At 44.8% G+C, this 22,074-nt stretch overlaps 2 protein-coding genes across 2 annotated transcripts; one reads left to right on the top strand and one right to left on the bottom strand.

The window, feature by feature from the left end:
• Positions 1-477: 477 nt before the first annotated feature.
• On the top strand, positions 478-6,340 carry LOC311119105 (arf-GAP with GTPase, ANK repeat and PH domain-containing protein 1-like; the record flags this gene model as incomplete). The annotated part of the gene is made up of 4 exons (XM_084193849.1): positions 478-633; positions 2,829-2,836; positions 2,935-3,190; positions 3,962-6,340. The coding sequence occupies 4 exons, from the start codon at positions 478-480 to the stop codon at positions 4,169-4,171; spliced, it is 630 nt and encodes a 209-aa protein (XP_084049975.1). The 3' UTR covers positions 4,172-6,340.
• Positions 6,341-17,313: 10,973 nt separating this feature from the next.
• LOC311119106 (homeobox protein GBX-2-like) lies at positions 17,314-19,625 on the bottom strand (the record flags this gene model as incomplete). The annotated part of the gene is made up of 2 exons (XM_084193850.1): positions 17,314-17,825; positions 19,112-19,625. The coding sequence occupies 2 exons, from the start codon at positions 19,623-19,625 to the stop codon at positions 17,314-17,316; spliced, it is 1,026 nt and encodes a 341-aa protein (XP_084049976.1).
• Positions 19,626-22,074: the final 2,449 nt, after the last annotated feature.

Raw genomic sequence — 22,074 nt, 5'->3', positions numbered from 1 at the left:
CTTCTCCCTTACAATGCTGTGCTGTCACCATGGCACCCTGAGTGTGTCCGTTCCCATTGAATCCAACAATGTGCCTGACCACCTCCTGTGCGTGTGTGTCAAGTGTATCTGGGCAGAGCCTGGGCCCTTGTCTCTGCCTCTGGGCCCCAGGGTCCAGCCCATAGCAACTGTCCTCTGGAGAAGACCCAGGCTCCAACCCATAGCAACTGTCCTCTGGAGAAGACCCAGGCTCCAACCCATAGCAACTGTCCTCTGGGGAAGACCCAGGCTCCAACCCATAGCAACTCCGTCCTCTGGGGAAGACCCAGGCTCCAACCCATAGCAACTCCGTCCTCTGGGGAAGACCCAGGCTCCAACCCATAGCAACTCTGTCCTCTGGGGAAGGCATGCGTGCCAGGAAGCAGTGAAGTGCTGCCTCCGCATTTCCTCCACACACACCCAGAGAGACGAGGGCCCAGGCCCCTGCCGAGACCGTCCATGCCCCAACCCCACCCAGCCTCCCCCACCCTCCCTGGGGCTTTGTCCTGGGGCTCTGGCCCGTGTACCTCCGCCCAGCCTCCTCACTCTCTCCCCGGGACAGGCAGGAAGACCAGGGACATTCCTTCCTGCTCGGCTAGCCCCCGACCAGAGAGTGTAATATGGCAGGCAGGCCCCCATACCCAGGTTACACCCCCTCAAACGCACACACACACAACCAAACGCAACACAGTGAGTCTATTCTCTGGGGAGAGAGTTAATGAGATTCTACTGGGTTCCCACACCTCTAAAACTGTCCATTGATTTTTCTTTCTTTCTTTTTCTCTTTGCTGCAGTGCTAGAGTAGAACCACAGAAGTTAGCCAATTAACATCCTCCTTCCTAGCCTATAGCTACTTTGACTCAAATTTGTCCAGAAACTCATTTCCAACATCTTGATGTTAGCTGCCTGCCTGTGTGTGTGTGTGTAAGAGCGAGTATGTAAGAGCAAGTGTGTGTGTGTGTGTGTGTGTGTGTGTGATGATGCTCAGCCGCAGTTGCGGTGGTTCGAAGAAAAAGGAAATCGTTGCCGGGGGGTTGAGCCCGGTCGTCCCGTTGCCGAGGCTTTGATTAAGAAGGATGTCGCAGGGCATCGATCCCCAGGGCTGTAGATTGACTATTTTTATCATTCGTCCGTCTGCCCCCCTCTCTCTGATAAAACACTATCTCCTGCAGAGAGAGAGACCCTCCACACACGGCTAATTTGCAATTACTTCCGCCAATGGGTCTGTTTGAGGTTAACCCTCTGAGACACCCTAAAATCTCATCAATCATCTGTTATGGCTGACGAGGCGATTTAGAGTTATCCCCTACACCTCAGACCTGTCAACATTTAAGCAGTCCAGTGGCTGTCCTGTTGCCTTGAGAAGCCAGCATTTCATGACCTGTCCTAAGTGGTTCCCAGACAGTGGGTCAGAAACCTCTGGTGGGTGACTAGGTTGCTGTCAACGGCTTTGTTGAATTTGAGGGTCTCAACAAAATTCTAAAGGTATTTGGCAGTGTGAAAAATGTCTTCAAAACCAGTGCACTAACAGTAGGAGGGGATATGGAAAGGTTTGATTCCCACTCTACAGATATCCATCTCTCTGTCTTCCTCAGTCCCTCTCTCTCTCTCTCTTTCCTGGTGTGTGTATGTAGTGCTCTCTCTCAGCCCTAACCCTCCACCCAGAGAAGGTAACTACAGAGGAAGTAAGCCAGCAGTGAGGTTCCACTGTCCTGTGTTCTCCATATCCTGGTTAGTGGGGGACCCGGGACTCCCTGAGGGTGACTGTTGTTTTTACGGGTACAGGACAGCTCTATATCCTCTCTCCTGTCCCTCCCCTATCCTCTCGCCGGGCCACTGTGGTGCCTCTCCCCTCTAACAGGAGGACTGAGGCATGGATAATCCCAATTGGGCTGAAAGGCCGTGTTTACATGGCGGGGATTAGGGAGAGATTAGCGCTATCACATCACAGGATTAGATTGAGTGGCTGGAAACTGTTACCACTCTGTACTTACACAGCCCCGCTTCTCTCTCTCTCTCTCTCTCTCTCTCTCTCTCTCTCTCTCTCTCTCTCTCTCAATAATATGGGGCCTTTTCTTTCTCCTTCAGAGATTAGGCTAGTTAACCCACTCCTAGTTATCCCACTCCCCGATAACCCACTCCCCGATAACCCACTCCCCGATAACCCACTCCCCGATAACCCACTCCCCGATAACCCACTCCCCGATAACCCACTCCTAGTTATCCCACTCCCCGTTAACCCACTCCTAGTTATCCCACTCCCCGTTAACCCACTCCTAGTTATCCCACTCCCCGTTAACCCACTCCCCGATAACCCACTCCAAGTTAACTCACTCCCCGATAACCCACTCCTAGTTATCCCACTCCCCGTTAACCCACTCCCCGATAACCCACTCCAAGTTAACTCACTCCCCGATAACCCACTCCAAGTTAACCCACTCCCCGATAACCCACTCCAAGTTAACTCACTCCCCGATAACCCACTCCTAGTTAACCCACTCCCCGATAACCCACTCCAAGTTAACTCACTCCCCGATAACCCACTCCTAGTTAACCCACTCCCCGTTAACCCACTCCCCGATAACCCACTCCAAGTTAACTCACTCCTAGTTAACCCACTCCTAGTTAACCCACTCTTCCATCACTTTTTTACCATCTGAACTAAAGGTTCTTGCTAAGAATGGTCCTGTGGTTCCCAAAGACACCCATTAGATAGCCCTATAACAGTGACCAGATATCCACACTGCTAGGTATGGTAGTACCATGGTGAACATCCACCTTCTCCTCTGTCCTCTGTGTTCCTTCTCCAGGGAGGAGTGTGACTAGATGAACAGATGGAGAAGGTAACATCACAAGATAATATGAAGATACTGAACATTCATCTTAACCACTATTCTGTGTGTTTCTCTCTCTCAGGGAGGAGCGTGAGCGTTGGATCCGGGCTAAGTACGAGCAGCGGTTGTTCCTGGCGTCGCTCTCGGGGATGGACCTATCCCTGGGCCAGCAGCTGCTGAGGGCCACGGCTGAGGAGGACCTGCGCTCCGTCATCCTGCTCCTGGCTCACGGCTCCCGGGAACAGGTCAACGAGACGTGTGGAGAGGGAGACGGACGCACCGCCCTTCACCTGGCGTGCCGCAAGGGCAACGTGGTCATCACACAGCTCCTCATCTGGGTGAGAGAGCGGGCAATGCCAACAGGATCTTACAGTTCCATGGTTCCTTACCCTGAATGTTGTCTATGGGCCAAGATGTTGCCAAGTCAAATAACTCTATCTTTCCCTCTCTCCCCCATCCCTCTCTCCTCTCTCCCCCATCCCTCTCTCCTCTCTCCCCCATCCCTCTCTCCTCTCTCCCCCATCCCTCTCTCCTCTCTCCCCCATCCCTCTCTCCTCTCCCCCATCCCTCTCTCCTCTCTCCCCCATCCCTCTCTCCTCTCTCCCCCATCCCTCTCTCCTCTCCCCCCCATCCCTCTCTCCTCTCTCCCCCATCCCTCTCTCCTCTCCCCCCCATCCCTCTCTCCTCTCTCCCCCATCCCTCTCTCCCCATCCCTCTCTCCTCTCTCCCCCATCCCTGTCTCCCCTCTCCCCATCCCTCTCTCCTCTCTCCCTCATCCCTCTCTCCTCTCTCCCCCGTCCCTCTCTCCCCCATCTCTCTCCCCTCTCCCCCGTCCCTCTCTCCTCTCTCCCCCATCCCTCTCCTCTCTCCCCCATCCCTCTCCTCTCCCCCATCCCTCTCCTCTCTCCCCCATCCCTCACTCTCCTCTCCCCCATCCCTCTCTCCTCTCTCCCCCATCCCTCTCTCTTCTCTCCCCCATCCCTCTCTCCTCTCTCCCCCATCCCTCTCTCCTCTCTTCCCCCATCCCTCTCTCCTCTCTCCCCCATCCCTCTCTCCTCTCTCCCCCATCCCTCTCTCCTCTCCCCCCCATCCCTCTCTCCTCTTTCCAGTACGGGGTGGATCTGATGGCGAGGGACGCCCATGGTAACAGTGCGCTGGCGTACGCACGGCAGGCCAGCAGCCAGGAGTGTGTTGACACGCTGCTGCAGTACGGCTGTCCCGATGAACGCTACCCGCTTATGGCCACGCCCAACCTGTCCCGACGCAACACCAACCGCAACAACAGCTGCAGCAGCACGGGCAGCACTGCACTCATATAAACACTACCGCCCCCTTCAGGAGGCCTCCGGTACTGCGACTCGCAGGGTATTAACAGGCTAAACACACAATGTGGCATTGTCTGCATATTACACACTCAAAATCCTGACTGGAAAAAAACTGACATTTTTGGAAGTGAGAGACTTAGGAGAAAATGGCTGAACTCTTTTGGGAACCACTACTTCTGCACTCCTTGTCTTAGAGCCCTAGTTGACCCCTGACCCTTAAACCCTCTCCACTCTGCCACTAATCTCACACAGAAGACCCTAGCACTCCTGTTGAAGTTGTAGTTGATGAAACCCTCTGTCCACCCTTTGGGCTCTCTGCCCCACATCATGATGACAACAGTTTTTGGGATAGCCCCCCCCCCCCCGCCCTGCTTCGGTCCAATTGTCAATTTCCTCACAAGGCCCTCCCCTCCCCTGTAAAAGCATGGGGGCAGGAAGTGGCTTGGCTTTACTTCCGGGTAGAGTCAGGTCACCGGCCGCCCCCACTGCTATCTACCTGGCTGCATGTGGCCCTAAGCATGATGGGACATGGGGAGGAGGCGGCCAAAATCACATGACAAGCGGCGACACCCCCTTCTCATATACGCTCTATTGACTCCAATCTGCAATCTGCTCCAAGCTTCAACCCAAGCCCCCCCCCCACACACACCCACACACACACACACACACACACACACACACTATATCACTACTATATCAGCTATATAGAAACAGTGGCTCGCGGATTTGGAAAGACTTTGGATGTTTGAAGAGGGTCTGTAGCATGTTGGGTGGGGCTATGGGAAAGAAAGTAATGGGATCTCTACCTTATAACACGAGAACTACAACGAAGTACAAAGAACTACAAAGAACACTGATCGACTGAACAGAACTCTGAAGCCTCCTCCTCTCTTGTTCTTCTTTAGTTCTCCACATAATCAGTGTTTACTTTTCTCTTCAGTAAATTATGTGATCTATCTCTATCCTCCTCCTGTGGATGTTTTTTTAATGAAATGTGGAACAAAAATATCTTCTTGATGTATAAACATTTTAAGAAAGTGGGGAAAAAAATCCGAAATATTCGATATTTCTTAGAAATAAAACAAAGTGTGATAGCATGTCAGACACTTTTTCTTTTTAATTAAAAAAATAGGGTCGTTCATCACGTCAAAATTGTGTATATCTCATTGTGCATTGCTGGACCAATGGATAAATTCTAGAGAGAAGTGAGTTTGTCTCATATATTAGAAATCACTTGTTAGATGTAAAAGGCGTGTATGTATTGCCAGGCTCAGGGACCAGAGACTGTCAATTCCACGTGATCTTGAAGCCCCCACAATTCCACTAGCTTCAACAACAATCTTCTCTTCTTAGATTTAGATTTCAACCATTCAGCAAAACACTCCACCTCAGACCAAACTACAAAATGTATAGGAAGCCTCATAATGCATAGTATCAGAACCTTCTTCAGGATCATCATACGGTCGGTCCACTCAACCCACACAGAGACCAAGGAAAACCTTTTATTTGTATTATTGTTTTTATCTCCAGGATATTGTTCTGCCTTTTCTTTAGTTTGATCAGGTCATCTGCTGTTTCAGCTGTAAACACATCATGATAACGTATTGTTGTATAGTGATAGACAGAAGATGGAAGGAAACTGCTAGACAGGACCGTGACTATCATTTTCCTATTGATGACTTATGTATGGTTCATGTATCAGTTGTCAGGTCCATACTGGCATTAACTAACATTGATCTGCGAAGGATCCAGGAAAAGCATCCACAATGTAAATGTAGCACTATTTATACTAGATGGGCTCATCAGTGTTCAATCTATTTCATTTCATCTAAGAAGATGTGGGTCTGATAGTTTAGCCCATGGGCTGTCAGCTTTTGTAGAATAATTATGATCGGATGGATACTGTCTAATGCTTCATTGAATTATACTTTTCTGATTTGGAGAAGAGTTCCTAATTTGGGCCCTCTGATTTCTTCCTTGTCAAGTTGACTGACATCATATATGACGTCATTGGTCAGGATAGACTCTGGGCCTCCTCCCATCAGGTCTTCTGAAGTACTCAGCATGCGTTTCCTCCATCCTCTGTCTGTCATTGGATAGCCATGTCTGTTGCTCCACAACCAATCATACGTCTCTGCCTCTTGAATCTCCCAAATGGCACCCTATTCCCTTAGCAGTGCACCACTTTTGACCAGCACCCATAGTATTCTGGTTAAAAGAAGTACACTGTGTAGGGAATAGGGTGCCATTTGGGACTGATCCTTTCTGCTCAGTGACTCAATAGGAAGGGCTTCTCTGGGTCTGGAATCCTACTGTGTTTAAATGATATTTTACTCTTTCTTCGTCTACTGCTTTTCTTTTTCTTTTTGACAGCTCTTTTGGTGGGGATGTCATGGTGTATCTAAAGGAAGCAGGAAATTGTTCTTTACTCTTGAGAGCGTTGCGTTATCTCGGGGGTTTGAGTGGAGATTTGCGGATGCACACGTGATGTTGTTTTTATTGGGAGAAATAAGCCAATGATGGGTTGACTGAACGTTACTGGAATGTTTATGGCTTTCCTGTCCTTTCCTCCTCTCCCGCTTTCCTTGCCTCCTCTCCTGCTTTCCTTGCCTCCTCTCCCGCTTTCATTTCCTTTCCTCCTCTCCCTCTTTCCTTTCCCCCTCTCCCGCTTTCCTTGCCTCCTCTCCCGCTTTCATTTCCTTTCCTCCTCTCCCTCTTTCCTTTCCTTTCCTCCTCTCCCTCTTTCCTTTCCTCCTCTCCCTCTTTCCTTTCCTCCTCTCCCTCTTTCCTTTCCTCCTCTCCCGCTTTCATTTCCTTTCCTCCTCTCCCTCTTTCCTTTCCTCCTCTCCCTCTTTCCTTTCCTCCTCTCCCTCTTTCCTTTCCTCCTCTCCCTCTTTCCTTTCCTCCTCTCCCGCTTTCATTTCCTTTCCTCCTCTCCCTCTTTCCTTTCCTCCTCTCCCTCTTTCCTTTCCTCCTCTCCCTCTTTCCTTTCCTCCACTCCCTCTTTCCTTTCCTCCTCTCCCTCTTTCCTTTCCTTGCCTCCTCTTCCTGTTGCCAACATCTCTGCTCTCTGCCTTTGCCTGTTCTGAAACCTTATTGTGTGTGAGCGTCCGCGGGTGTGATGTCTTTCTCCCCCAAAACCATTCCTATGCATCAAATGCTCCCCTATTTATGATTGCTTTTGCCCTTAATGTTACCTCCCCAGTGTGTGTGTGTGTGTGTGTGTGTGTGTATGTAAACGCCTAATATAAGTAGTGACTCCTGCCTGACCTGTACAGGTATTAAAGCAATATGGAGGACAGGTGTTGATATCCATTCTAACATCTCCATGGTGGTGTTTCTGTCCAACACCCTGCAATACCTGCATACGCTGGAGACAAGCCCATACATCCCACACACACACTCCTTCTGCTTTTCTGTGTCCAATAGAAATGTGAAAAGAGCTAATCATGTTGAGTGATTAACATGAGAAGTGCTGAGACATCCGGTGTCGTCCACAGGCAGCCATGAACACTAAAGTGCACCTACCCAAACCTACCTTTTATTGTACCTTATCGAACCTTATTGTAGCAGAAATAGCAACGTTAAACCTCTCCCTAGTCGCTAGCGGGGTTCAACCCCCTTAATAACACTTCTAAGGGAGGTTTTGACCGAGGAGAAGACGAGGTCCTTTTATTTATGGCAACAAAATGCACTACGTGTTCAGTTTGATGGACTTTAACCCTCTTCAGTCCTCTCCTCAGAAAGTCTTTCCAGTAGAACACTTTGCATGGCTGGATGTTTGTGTAGATCCCTCATCTCTTCCCTAATAGTGTCTGCTGGCCTGAAACAGCTCCTGTCTCAGCCCCTGGCTCTCACACTAGTAGGAGATATGAAGAGGTGAAACATAGTATTAGACACAGTCCTCATTGGTGGTCAAGCTGCTCTCCCTTCCCTCTCTGAGGTAGCCAGTGGAATTCATTATTAGCCAATAGTGTGAGCTGTCCTCCCTTATAGTTGGCTTCCGGAAGCATCAAGAAGCTAGCCTAGAATCCAAAAGGTGTCATTTGTTTCAATGGTGAAACGGAGCATATCAGTTTGGTTTCCAGGCTATGTAGAAGCAACTGTTTAGACGTGAGACGTTGAGACGTATCAGTGTAACCCCTGCAGGGAGAAGAGCTCTACGGTGGGTTAGAACAGGTAGACGGGGGGGGGGGGGGGGGGACACACCCACCATGTCAATCAGTCTGGTGTTGCTTCAGTACCTCTACACCGTCCACAGCTCTCCCTTCTGTCAACGCCAGGCGACACACAGCAGCACCATCAGCACAGCGTTCACCACCTGTACATAATGTAAAGTAATAAACAACAACCACAAAACTAATAAACAAACACTCAGTATGGTCATTTGTTTTTGTTTATTTGGTTCCGGTGTGTATTTTGTTGCCTCATTGTCGTTGGTCATCCATCATGTATGTAGCTACACAACCCAACCCGAGAGGACTGCCAGTCAAGTTATTTAATATGGTTATAATACTATCTAGACATGGAAGAAGACCTCTTACCTCCTAAAGGGTTTCCTATCCTTCCACCTCTGTTGTGACCTATCAGCATCAAGCAGCGTTGTTTTTCAAATGTTCATTGTTCTCCTAATTATTATTGTTATTATTATTGTTATTGTATTGAGTGTGTTATCTGTACAGTACCGTGTTGAAACATAATACCTAATACAGTCTTCTACTGTAATGTGTCTCTTTTCAATAAAGACAAAATATGCTCTCTTAGTATAACTGTTAATGTCTGTTAAAACAAAACATGGATAACGGGTGGGAACTGGGAGAGATGGATATGTTGGAGGAGGCCTGGAATTAAGCTGTGTGTGTGTGTGTGTGTGTGTGTGTGTGTGTGTGTGTGCGCTAGTGTACTTCTGTGCTGTCGCTGCCTGCTCCAATGTGCTTACATTTACATTTTAGTCATTTAGCAGACGCTCTTATCCAGAGCGACTTACAGTTAGTGAGTGCATACATTTTTTTTATACTAGCCCCCCGTGGGAAACGAACCCACAACCCTGGCGTTGCAAGCGCCATGCTCTACCAACTGAGCTACAGGGGACTAGGTGTGTATGTGTCTATGCGTGTGTGTGTGTGGTGCAGATGAAGGCGTTAGAGCGGGGTCCTGAATGTCCTAGCTGTTATGGGATAATACCCCTTTAATCCCTCTCCAGCCCTCTGGGATTCAGGAAGAGGGTCGAGGGGGGCACAAAGCAGCCAGGGAGGGGAAGGAGGGGGGAGACAGACAGGGATCTGCCCTCACAAAGCACCAGGCACAGGGGAGGTGGGGGAGACGGACAGGGATCTGCCCTCACAAAGCACCAGGCACAGGGGAGGACAATGGGACCGTGGCAGGCCACGACAGCAGATGTAATTAAAGAGATTATACAGGGAAGTGAGGAAAAGAGCAGCGAGAGGGGAGGCGGCGGGGGGGGGGGGTTAGAGTGGTTAGAGTGGTTACTCAGTAAACAGTAATGCTGTGAGGGAGAGAACCTTTCCAGATGCCTGGGGTTCTATTGGATTCCAGTTTCCTCATATTTAAATACTTTCAAATGCCCATTTAGCAGTTTACTACGTAAAGGCTCAGAAACTACATTTCAAAGGTCAAGTCAAAGTAAAGAGATGCCTTCTGTCCCAACCCAGGCATTGTGGTGTTGAGTCAGTATGAACTCCGTGTTTATTGTTATGGCCTCAACGAGAGGATAGACACACACACAGTGTACAAGATGAGTCAGACAGTGTCAGAGAGCAGAGCACTGGGTAGTACAGACCGCTCTGCTCCGACAGACAAAACTATTATGAACGCAAGAGGAGCGCCCAAATGAGGCGTGAACGGTAGCTAGGTGCCATGGTGGTATGAGGCTGTTGCAGGGCGATCCAACGGGACAGATCACCAAGGTAATCCTCTGACAGACTGACCAGTAGCTATGGATCTGACTGTGTCCCTGTTTGGTTATGACATCTGTCTCCATGGTGAACTATACAGACCATATGGCACACTATGGATATAGAGGCTGGATAAATGACTAATGCTTTACTCTGGGTTAAGGTGTCAGTTCCTCTAATAAACTGTTATCAATTCAGAAGTTCATTGAAATTAAATTCAGGAAGTGAAAAATGCACATTGATGATAAATCTTATTTTTTCAATTATTGTATTGAATTGCAATTCATCTGCTGAATTGATTTGGAATTGTCTCAACCCCAATTCAAGCAAAATCTGAAATGATGTTCAAGAAATACATTTCCATCCTCAACACACACTTTCCATAGATGTCTAACACTGAAAATAACTAATAAATAACTAAATGAAAATAATTACATGAAAACGACATTGGCCAATAGTAGCCCAACACATATTTTTTTTCTTATGGTATTTTATGCTAAAAGTGGTGGACAAATTGGGACAATATAATAACTATATTTCATACCTGAACCTGAAATAACCAACTTAATGTAAAATGTTGAATCTAGAATGCTATTTAATTATGACATTTTCATTTGCATCTGAAATTATTTAAGTGTGGATTTAGTTTTCCCACAAATCTTAGTTTTGTATTTTAATTCACTCCCTCTTTTGAAGGAACACATGTTCTCCAAGCAAATAGTTGATTATTTCTCAATAATAATAAACTCATGCAGTAAAAAACAAAAAAAAGATTGATATACATATTAGATGATCACTCTAAAGATTCTTGTGGAATGTTAGAGTTGTATAAAATATATTTAGGAATACGTTCATCAATGTATCTACAGTGGATGTGAATGATATTGTGCATCTAGAATTAGAGTTGGATGTTTTTTGACTCTTGCAAAATAAGAATTTCTACTTAAGTTATTCTGAACATTTACTTTATGATGGATTTGATTGAGATGGTAACAATTTCTGGAAGAAAATGCATTTGTCCTTAGCAAAGTCAAACCTCTTCAGTGAGACTATATTTGCACTGAGGTATATTAAAATATTTTTGCAGAAATTACTGGTAAATATTTTTATAATTGTATGAATAATGAGACCTTTCCTGTATATTTCTATTGATATTAGTAATGTATTTGTTCCTGTATATTTCTATTGATATTAGTACTGTATTTGTTCCTGTATATTTCAATTGATATTAGTACTGTATTTGTTCCTGTATATTTCTATTGATATTAGTACTGTATTTGTTCCTATATCTTTCTATTGATATTAGTGCTGTATTTGCTATTCCTTGCCATGCACCTACAGTGAGGGAAAAAAGTATTTGATCCCCTGCTGATTTTGTACGTTTGCCCACTGACAAAGAAATGATCAGTCTATCATTTTAATGGTAGGTTTATTTGAACAGTGAGAGACAGAATAACAACAACAAAAATCCAGAAAAATGCATGTCAAAAATGATATAAATTGATTTGCATTTTAATGAGGGAAATAAGTATTTGACCCCCTCTCAGTCAGAAAGATTTCTGGCTCCCAGGTGTCTTTTATACAGGTAATGAGCTGAGATTAGGAGCACACTCTTAAAGGGAGTGCTCCTAATCTCAGCTTGTTACCTGTATAAAAGACACCTGTCCACAGAAGCAATCAATCAATCAATCAGATTCCAAACTATCCACCATGGCCAAGACCAAAGAGCTCTCCAAGGATGTCAGGGACAAGATTGTAGACCTACACAAGGCTGGGATGGGCTACAAAACCATCGCCAAGCAGCTTGGTGAGAAGGTGACAACAGTTGGTGTGATTATTCGCGCAAATGGAAGAAACACAAAAGACCTGTTAATCTCCCTCGGCCTGGGGCTCCATGCAAGATCTCATCTCGTGGAGTTGCAATGATCATGAGAACGGTGAGGAATCAGCCCAGAACTACACGGGAGGATCTTGTCAATGATCTCAAGGCAGCTGGGACCATAGTCACCAAGAAAACAATTGGTAACACATTACGCCGTGAAGGACTGAAATCCTGCAGCGCCCGCAAGGTCCCCCTGCTCAAGAAAGCACATATACAGGCCTGTCTGAAGTTTGCCAATGAACATCTGAATGATTCAGAGGAGAACTAGGTGAAAGTGTTGTGGTCAGATGAGACCAAAATCAGGAAAACAGAGAAAGGAAAACATTATGCTGAGAGAGAGAGAGAGAGAGAGAGAGAGAGAGAGAGAGAGAGAGAGAGAGAGAGAGAGAGAGAGAGAGAGAGAGAGAGAGAGAGAGAGAGAGAGAGAGAGAGAGAGAGAGAGAGAGAGAGAGAGAGAGAGAGTAAAAGAAAGAGAGACACAGAGAGAGAGAGAGACACAGAGAGAGAGAGAGAGAGAGACACAGAGAGAGAGAGTAAAAGAAAGAGAGACACAGAGAGAGAGAGTAAAAGAAAGAGAGACACAGAGAGAGAGAGTAAAAGAAAGAGACACAGAGAGAGAGAGTAAAAGAAAGAGAGACACAGAGAGAGAGAGTAAAAGAAAGAGACACCGAGAGAGAGAGTAAAAGAAAGAGAGACACCGAGAGAGAGAGTAAAAGAAAGAGAGACACCGAGAGAGAGAGTAAAAGAAAGAGAGACACCGAGAGAGAGAGTAAAAGAAAGAGAGACACCGAGAGAGAGAGTAAAAGAAAGAGAGACACAGAGAGAGAGAGTAAAAGAAAGAGAGACACAGAGAGAGAGAGTAAAAGAAAGAGAGACACAGAGAGAGAGAGTAAAAGAAAGAGAGACACAGAGAGAGAGAGTAAAAGAAAGAGAGACACAGAGAGAGAGAGTAAAAGAAAGAGAGACACCGAGAGAGAGAGTAAAAGAAAGAGAGACACCGAGAGAGAGAGTAAAAGAAAGAGAGACACCGAGAGAGAGAGTAAAAGAAAGAGACACAGAGAGAGAGAGAGTAAAAGAAAGAGAGACACAGAGAGAGAGAGTAAAAGAGAGAGAGAGACACAGAGAGATAGAGTAAAAGAAAGAGAGACACAGAAAGATAGAGAAAAAGAAAGAGAGACACAGAGAGAGAGAGTAAAAGAAAGAGAGAGAGAGAGAGAGAGAGAGAGTAAAAGAAAGAGAGACACAGAGAGATAGAGTAAAAGAAAGAGAGACACAGAGAGATAGAGTAAAAGAGAGAGAGAGAGAGAGAGAGAGAGACACAGAGAGATAGAGTAAAAGAAAGAGAGACACAGAGAGATAGAGTAAAAGAAAGAGAGACACAGAGAGAGAGAATAAAAGAGAGAGAGAGAGAGACACAGAGAGATAGAGTAAAAGAAAGAGAGACACAGAGAGATAGAGTAAAAGAAAGAGAGACACAGAGAGATAGAGTAAAAGAAAGAGAGACACAGAGAGATAGAGTAAAAGAAAGAGAGACACAGAGAGAGAGAATAAAAGAAAGAGAGAGAGAGAGACACAGAGAGATAGAGAGAGAGAGACAGAGAGAGAGAGAGAGAGAGAGAGAGAGAATAAAAGAAAGAGATACACAGAGAGAGAGAGAGGCCTAGGTGTATGTGGGGTATATAGAGTATTAATTTCCAGTAGCAGCATTCTCAAGACAGAGTCTATTAGGCCACGCTGGTCTCATGGCTCGCTTTCCATCAGAATTAATCATTAGGGGTTAATTTGAAGCTTCGACAAGTTGCTGTTAATTTAGTGCAGGGGGGACATGCTAGAGTGAAAAGCGGAGGTCCCGACCTATCCCCTTGGGCCTCATTTATCAGCCAACCGCGACGGCCCGGCTTGATTACAATTTGCAAAAAAATTCATTAGAGTTAGCGGTACTCATATCGCATACTGCATATCGCTTTCTCTGTCAAACATCCTCCTCAAGTAGGCTACACAAATTGCTCAGTGTGTGTTCTTTCAATACAATCTAATCTAGCAAATCTCTATTTGATTAATTGTATAATGGGCATATTTTGTTATAAGTATCCAGTAATCAAATGCCTGAGTGGATCTCTGTCGGGGTGTGTACGGGTTTGTGTGGAATAGAAGACAACACACACACACACACACACACACACACACACACACTCCTCTAGAGCCGGTGATGAGAGCTCATCTTGTAGCCAGGGCTGTCATTGATGCTCACCCAGAGCGCGAGCTGCCGCCATAAATCTGAGCTTTACAATAATTCACTCTTTCTGCTGCAATGACGAGTTGGGATTTCAGTTTAATAATAAAAAATGTGCTTGGAGAATTTCAAACGATGAATCAGTAGGGAAAATACATTTTACGTGGGTTGAATAGAGGCAACTATAAACTTTATGATTTGGGAAGGCTATAGGCCTCATAACACAATATTAATTAAATGTAAATAAAATGGCCTATTTGTATGTCAGGATCCATAGCCTATTTGCTCTAGTTTATTTGGAGGATATAACAGCGTTATTTGTGCCTTATCATGGCGTGCGAATTACAAACAATGACTGACATCAAAATGTTGTGCAGGTGCGTGCGGTGCTTAGCGTGCTGCGCTTGCCTGGGATAAATGATGCGCGTGACGATAATAGCGTTGGTGTAGCCCGGGGGAATATCGCGCTGTCTAAATGCTGCCAGAGAGAGGGAGAGGGGCTACACCACAGAACGATCATTAAACTACTGCACCATCTTTGAGGATGCTTTAGCTGAGAAAGAATGATGGTTGTCTTATTTGATGACACTTGTGGGCTTAATCAATACTCAGTGGAATAGAGGATATTATTCGTGTCATTTATATACAGTAGGTCTAGTAGAAAATGATATTTAACTCCAAATGTGTTTTTTAAAAACAACATTTTTGGGGGGACAAATTGCTTTTTAGAACATTGTAAAACAATGAACACTTTTTTTTAAATAATAGCTTTGTCTTAAAATGTGTAGCCTAGCCTATTTAGTATCCAACAAGTTAACCTATTGCAAGAAAGGCGAATTATAATAACCAATATTGTTTTATATTCGTTTATATAACACAGATAAATACATTATCAGAATGGATTATTTTATCATTTAGCCTACTGACAAAATGTCCTACCCAGTGACATTTTAAACTGTTTCATCTGCTTAGGGTATAGGCTATAGACCTAATGTGGTAGGCCTAGCAGGTGTAGCCTAACGCAGGCTATTCATGCGCGGAACATCACCGACAGAGATCAACAAGATGTCTTTAGAGATCACAAGGGGAAAGTCCTGCAAGTAGGCCTACGTTTTATTTTAGTCGGTAATCTTATCAAAATGAATTCATAATAATAATAATAATAATAATAATATGCCATTTAGCAGACGCTTTTGTCCAAAGCGATTTACAGTCATGCGTGCATAATTTTTTTTTTGTGTATGGGTGGTCCCGGGGATCGAACCCACTACCTTGGCGTTACAAGCGCCGTGCTCTACCAGCTGATGAAATTGTCCACCTCAATAGATGTCAATATTAATGGCAAAGCAATTGGCGCGCTGGGAGGCTTGCCAAACACACGTCACCGCTTCGTCCCGGTACCATAAATGAGGCGCGCGGGGCCGGGGCAAGGTGAGGCGGAAGATCAAGGCTGACACCGGGCGGCGACCTTCCTAAACAGCCGTGCTCGTGACGTTTCACTCGGATGGGAATTAGTGTTCCTCACAGCGCGTGACCTTGGAGTTTCATTCACCCTGGCTGATACGACCCACCCCCTGTCATAACACGAGATTGCGTCGCGGAGCGAGATCTTCTTACATATTTATTATTGACATGCCTCAGGTTGATTTGCTCCAACATACGCGACGAGGTTGGCCTTAATTTCAGACGGTGGCTGGAGCAGAGGGGTAGAGGTGTAAACGGTCCCCCCCCCTGGCTGACTGCATGGCTCTACTGTTGGAGAGATAAACAGTTGGTCCTGCCTCTGCATTACCTGCAAAACTCACAGTTGGTGCAGGCAAAATTGTATAAATCTGAAAGTCATAAATTATAATAGTGTAATATTTCCAGGGTAATTACAAGTAATAGTCTTAATAATAAAAGTATAACTTGTGTTGTAAATTAAATCTAAACGAAATCGTGTCGTTAATCAGCCTTCATTTTAAGATAAAATACATATGCAATTATCTTCCAACTATCTTCCTTAGTGGATTGTGAAAATAATATTTGTCACTTGCAGACAAGTTGAATAATCCCAAATTAGCATTTGATATATTGGTGAAAATAATAAGCAACCAAGGAATTAAAATATAATGATCAACTCGAAGCCCAGCACTCAGGAAAGCACATGCGTCATTTCGCAAAACATTTCAAATTCAAACGGCCTTGCACAAAAATGGAATGACAATAAACAAACGGACAAATTGTTGACATAATTGCTAATGGTTCATCTTTAATGCACACTTTATTATTTACTCAATAAGTCATGGAATGTTAGTTACTTTTTGCACAATATTAAATAAATTAGCAGCGTGCTTCTTGACTGTTGAAAAAGTCACAACGAGGAAAAATAATTCAAGCAACCATGGAATGAAACGATGGAAACAGAAACTCAAACTGAGAACAAAAGTAGGATGGGTTTGCAGGGGCACTTTTTTGCTTTTTGGTGGAGGTGATTGATGGTTGAGGTGTTTGAGCATATTTGTAGGCTATGTGTACAATATGTGTATTGGTATGGGGGGGGGGGGGGTGATAAAGGAGAATTAGAAATTATATAAGTGCTCCTTTTGAGACAAAGCTGTTCATTCTGATCTGATTTGCGCCTGATGCAAAAACAACAATAAAACAAGCAAGGTCCTTCAGAATCAGCAACACAAACGTCAAAGAAAATCTAACAGACGTAAAAGTAGGCAATATTTTTTTCAATATCTCGGGAAATGTACAATTGGATGTATTGTCTTGTTGTATTGTTCTCAATTTGCTCCCATGGCGGTTATAGTTATGGTCCATCTCGGTATTTACACTCGTAACCAGGGTGATACATATGTTACAATTTTGAGTTTTTTTGTCTCTTGGTATTTAATCAACTTACCATCAGTGGATCGATTCAGCAGTAAAGCAAAGGAAAAGCAATGTACCATCAATTAATTAGCTCTCCTCTGGTTTACAAAGACTCACCAAAGGATAAACTTGATTTGTGATTATCAGTAGTCCCAAGTCCAAAATAACGTGTGTGCTGTTTTTCTGTTTTTAAACAGTGTTATTAACTTAATCTGTATTTAGTCCATCGGTTTAACATACAGAACTGTTATGGTCTGGCTTGCTCTAACTGTTGGTGCTGACTCCTTATTGCAAACCGGCTGACGTGCACAGGAATGGGCACCACGATTTTAGGGTTCCTAGATGGCTCGCCGGTTTTGGAGTTGACGTTACCGGCCTTCACGCGCTTCCATTTGGCCCTCCGGTTCTGGAACCAGATCTTGACTTGCACTTCGCTGAGTTTCAAGGCATGCGCGATCTGAGAGCGTTCTGTCAAAGACAGGTATTTCTTACAATGGAATTCCTTCTCCAGCTCCAATAGCTGCTCGCTAGTGAACGCCGTTCTCCGCCGCCGGTTCTTGCCGGTAGACGTGGTGCTGCCAGTGCCGTTGGACCCGTGGACGCCCTCATCCACGTTACCATCCCCATCATCTTTCTGACACATCGAGTTACCGTTCGTGTTGTCATCAGAGCTATAGTCTAAATCGCTGTCCATTGAGAAGCTCTCATCTCTTCGATTGCATTCGTCCTCTTTCGGGTCGTCTTTGCCATGGGTTCTGGCTGTGGGGGTAAGGAAATAGAAAATGTTAGTTTAGGCTATATTGACCTCAAAATAGAAAAATAAATTACAATGTGTAACCTATCATGGACTGATATGCAACAGTTTGAGTTTATATAATGGATAACCACAATCATACTTTTAATGAAACATTTTGCTTTACAAAATAAGCAACTTCCCTTTCTTCTATATTTGATTCATCACAATAACATCACGACCTTTCATGCGTAAATATGCACGAGTAGACTTTACATATTGTGTTACAGAAAAACAATAGCCTATGACATTATATATATTGTTACAAACACATTAGGAACAAATTATATTGTCTCTGGACGTATTTAAGTGAAGTGAAAGTTATTTAAGTAAATATCTATTTAAGGAAATATTAATCGAAATAGGTCCATCAGCTATATCACGACATATATCACGTCTGAAATAGGCCTCGCGCTGACCATAATTCCATTCATTTTAGAGACAAAAGCAATTGATTCATATTATACAATGTCTTAAAAACACTTACGGAGTTAGTGTTATAATACATGTATTTCATAATACATATAGACCCTCATATATATATATATATAGACCCTCGACTTTGAATTTTGATCACAGTTTTATAGACATTCAAATACTGCAGGCGCTTTTCCCATCCTTCAATTAAAATAGGCTAATTCAGTAATTGAAGGCAGTTTGCCCCCAGGCACTATTCATTGAAAAGCCTGATATAAACGTATTTGATATGCAGATATCATGTCAAGCTTCTCACTACAAAATATGGACGCGTCCTTGTAAATAAATTGTTTTTAAAAAGGACACATTTTTCACTCAGGGGCAACATTCACTTTCTATCAGTAGACTTTAATCGTTGTCGTTTGATGTGAAATTCACAGGATATAGCCTAAACCAACATTGAGTGAGTAGAACTTGTAAGTTATCCTCAAATTGCACGTGGGTATTTCTTTGCACATTGATGACGTAGTTTGGTAATATTGGTCCGTTAGGTTTATGTCTAATAGCATAATTAATGAGGTAAAGTTAAGAGTTCGAATTACTTCTTATAATGAACCTTGCAAATGTGCACTATTTTAAATAATAGGCCTAATAAATACGAGTATTCGCTTTGAACTTCTCTTTTACAACTTGGGCGCTCTTATTCAGAGCGACTTACATTTAGTGCATCCAGGTACAAGACAACCACATATCACATAGGCTAAGTCAAACTTTTCCTCAATAGAACCTTAAGTCAGGTCATGTAAACAACCCTGTCCAGCAGAGTTTACTGTACCTGTGGATGACTGCAGTGGCTCTGAGTCGTGGTAGGAGGGGAGCGCCGCGGACTCCTTTCCTAGAAAAGTCTTTCCGTCATCCCCATCCAAACGAATGTCCTGAGATTTATTAAAGGCTGCGTGGAGAGACTGCGAGCCGAACTTCCTCGCCGCATCCTGGTGCTGCTGTGAAGCCGAGAACCCTCCAGGCAGGCTGGCCATCAGGGTGGAGGTGAGCGCCATGCCCTGAGCCAGGCTAGAGCAGAAAGAGTTCTGGAGGCTGGGGATCTGGTGGTGCGGATGGGTAGCCGAGAGCCCCTGCTGCAGGGCGGACTGGGGTAGGGCAGGGGGCGGCGGAGGGGGCGGTGGGAGCACCACTGACCGGTACGGCATGAACATGGGGTAGCCAGTGTAGACGAAGTGTCCCGGGCTGGGCTGAGGGGGCCCGCCGATCAGAGAGTCGATACTGAAGGCAGTGGTGCTTCCCAGTGGGCGCTGCATCATCATAAACGAAGGGCTGAACGCTGCACTCATATGATCTGATGGAAGGAATGTCAATCAAGGAAATGTTACTGGAGACAAGGAAGGGAGCGATGACCCCTGCAGTTTGTCTTGCTTGGGTTCCGAAGTCACCAACTTCACAACGTTGTTATTCGACAGACAACCGACCTTAGAAATGTGGACGTTTTGGTAATCCCGTGATTATTTGTTCGTTTCTCGCGATTAAATAAAACCATTCCATCAACATTGCATATGATCGACACACGGTGCTGGAGAGTGGAGACGTGTCCAGATCAAGAGAATAAGCTGCCAACTTGGAGGCGTGGTGGTTTCCGAATTTAGCAGAACTCATGTGGGCCCTTTTGGTTTAACTTGCGCTCCGATAGCGGGAGCCAATGCGCATTCCAAGTGCCAATCAATATCCTCGAGTTGTCGCTGACGTTCTGACCATTTGACAACAACAATCTTCAATTCGATGATACTCGGTTTCCGCACGTCTGTCTAACTCACTCTAGAGAGTAGAGTGATGCTACTCCGTTCTACAACATCCAGATGTTAAGCAAGGAGGTTTAAATTCCGCTCCCTCTGTTTAATCCGCTCTTCCACTCGCAAGGACCACCCTCTCATCGCACTCTCGCATTTCATTGGTCGCTGTTAAACTGTTGGGCTCGCCTAGCTGTCATTCGTCACATAGACCTGTGAGGGCAGGCTTCGGTCTAGGAAATAAATGCCAATTATGTGGATTTGTAAAGCGTAGGCTATACACATCCTAAGGGACCATAATGCAAATGAAAATTAGCTAGGCTACACATTCAATATGCATAAATATTGACTACAACTATCTTCCTTACATGCTATGTATAAATCATAAAAATAACTATTTGTACTGGATAGGGGAGGGAATAAGCAGGACATTCTGAATTCTCCAACCAGGATTTCTGGAAAACCAGGGAATTTATTGAAAGTTCCCGGAATTTTGCAACCCTAGTCCTGAATGTGTGTGTGTGTGCATGGGTGTTTTTGTTGCTTTGTGTGTGTTGAAAAAAACCCCCAGAAGGAATAATTAACTTTAAAAAAAATCCTGTTCCACCTATTCAGAACTACCATAAGTATTGGTCATTTTGAGAAAAGACTGTTCCCTGATATTATGGCCTCTTGTACCTGCAGTAAGCTTAGATCAAACTGGGGAAGGTCCACATTCACCACCAACCACACTACCAATGGGCCTACAAATAGCCTTCAGGTGATGTGAGAGATGGAGAGATGGAGGGTAGATGGAGAGAGGGAGGGTAGATGGAGAGATGGAGGGTAGATGGAGAGATGGAGGGTAGATGGAGAGAGGGAGTGTAGATGGAGATGGAAAGATGGAGGGTAGATGGATAGATTGAGGGTAGATGGAATATTGAGAGGAGATGGAGAGATGGAGGGTAGATGTAGAGAAGGAGAAGAGATGGAAGTTAGATGGAGAGATGCAAGGTAGATGGAGATGGAGAGATGTAGATGGAGTGATGGAGGGTAGATGGAAAGATGGAGAGGAGATGGAAGTTAGATGGAGGGAAGATAGAGAGATGCAAGGTAGATGGATAGATGGAGGGTAGATGGAGAGAGGGAGTGTAGATGGAGATGGAAAGATGGAGGGTAGATGGAGAGATGGAAAGATGGAGGGTAGATGGATAGATTGAGGGTAGATGGATAGATGCAAGGTAGATGGAGATGGAGAGATGTAGATGGAGCGATGGAGGGTAGATGGAAAGATGGAGAGGAGATGGAAGTTAGATGAAGATATGGATGGTAGATGGAGAGATGGATGGTAGATGGAGAAATGGGTAGATGGAGAGATGGATGGGAGATGGAGGGTAGATGGAGAGATGGAGAAATGGGTAGATGGAGGGGAGATGGAGAGATGGGTAGATGGAGAGCCTTTCCTGACACCCAGACCAGCCCTCTGTCATCCACCAGTGCCAGACCTGACACTCCTCTGCTCATGCCATCCACTGTGAGTTATCTAGCTTAATTCATCTCCCATTCTACACTCTTAGAAAAAAGGGTTCCAAAAGGGTTCTTCGGCTGACCCCATGGGAGAACCCTATTTGGTTCCAGGTAGAACCCTCTGTGGAAAGGGTTCTACATGGAACCCAAAAGGTTTCTACCTGGAACCAAAAAGGGTTCTTCAAAGGGTTCTCCTATGGGGACAGCCAAATAACCCTTTTAGGTTGTAGATAGCACTTTTTGTTTTCTAAGCGTGTACTCACTACCTCTAGTGTGTTGATACAACTGGAATTAAACGAGTTGAATCAACATCAGGAGAGCATATTTAGGAAGCTGAAAGGACGTTGCTGATAGAAATGTAATGTATAGAGCTGACGGGAGTCCTTGTTCTACATAAGAGAGAATCATCCTGTATCTGTTCTACAATAATGTATTTCTATCTGAACGTTGGTAAATGTTGCACCTTACTGAACAAACCCCAGCAACTACGGCT

Source organism: Coregonus lavaretus (assembly GCF_964263955.1).
Source record: "Coregonus lavaretus genome assembly, contig: HAP1_SCAFFOLD_5860, whole genome shotgun sequence".
Lineage (NCBI taxonomy): Eukaryota > Metazoa > Chordata > Actinopteri > Salmoniformes > Salmonidae > Coregonus > Coregonus lavaretus.
Note: the sequence above shows the minus strand (reverse complement) of the source record. Positions and strands in the feature narration are given on the sequence as shown.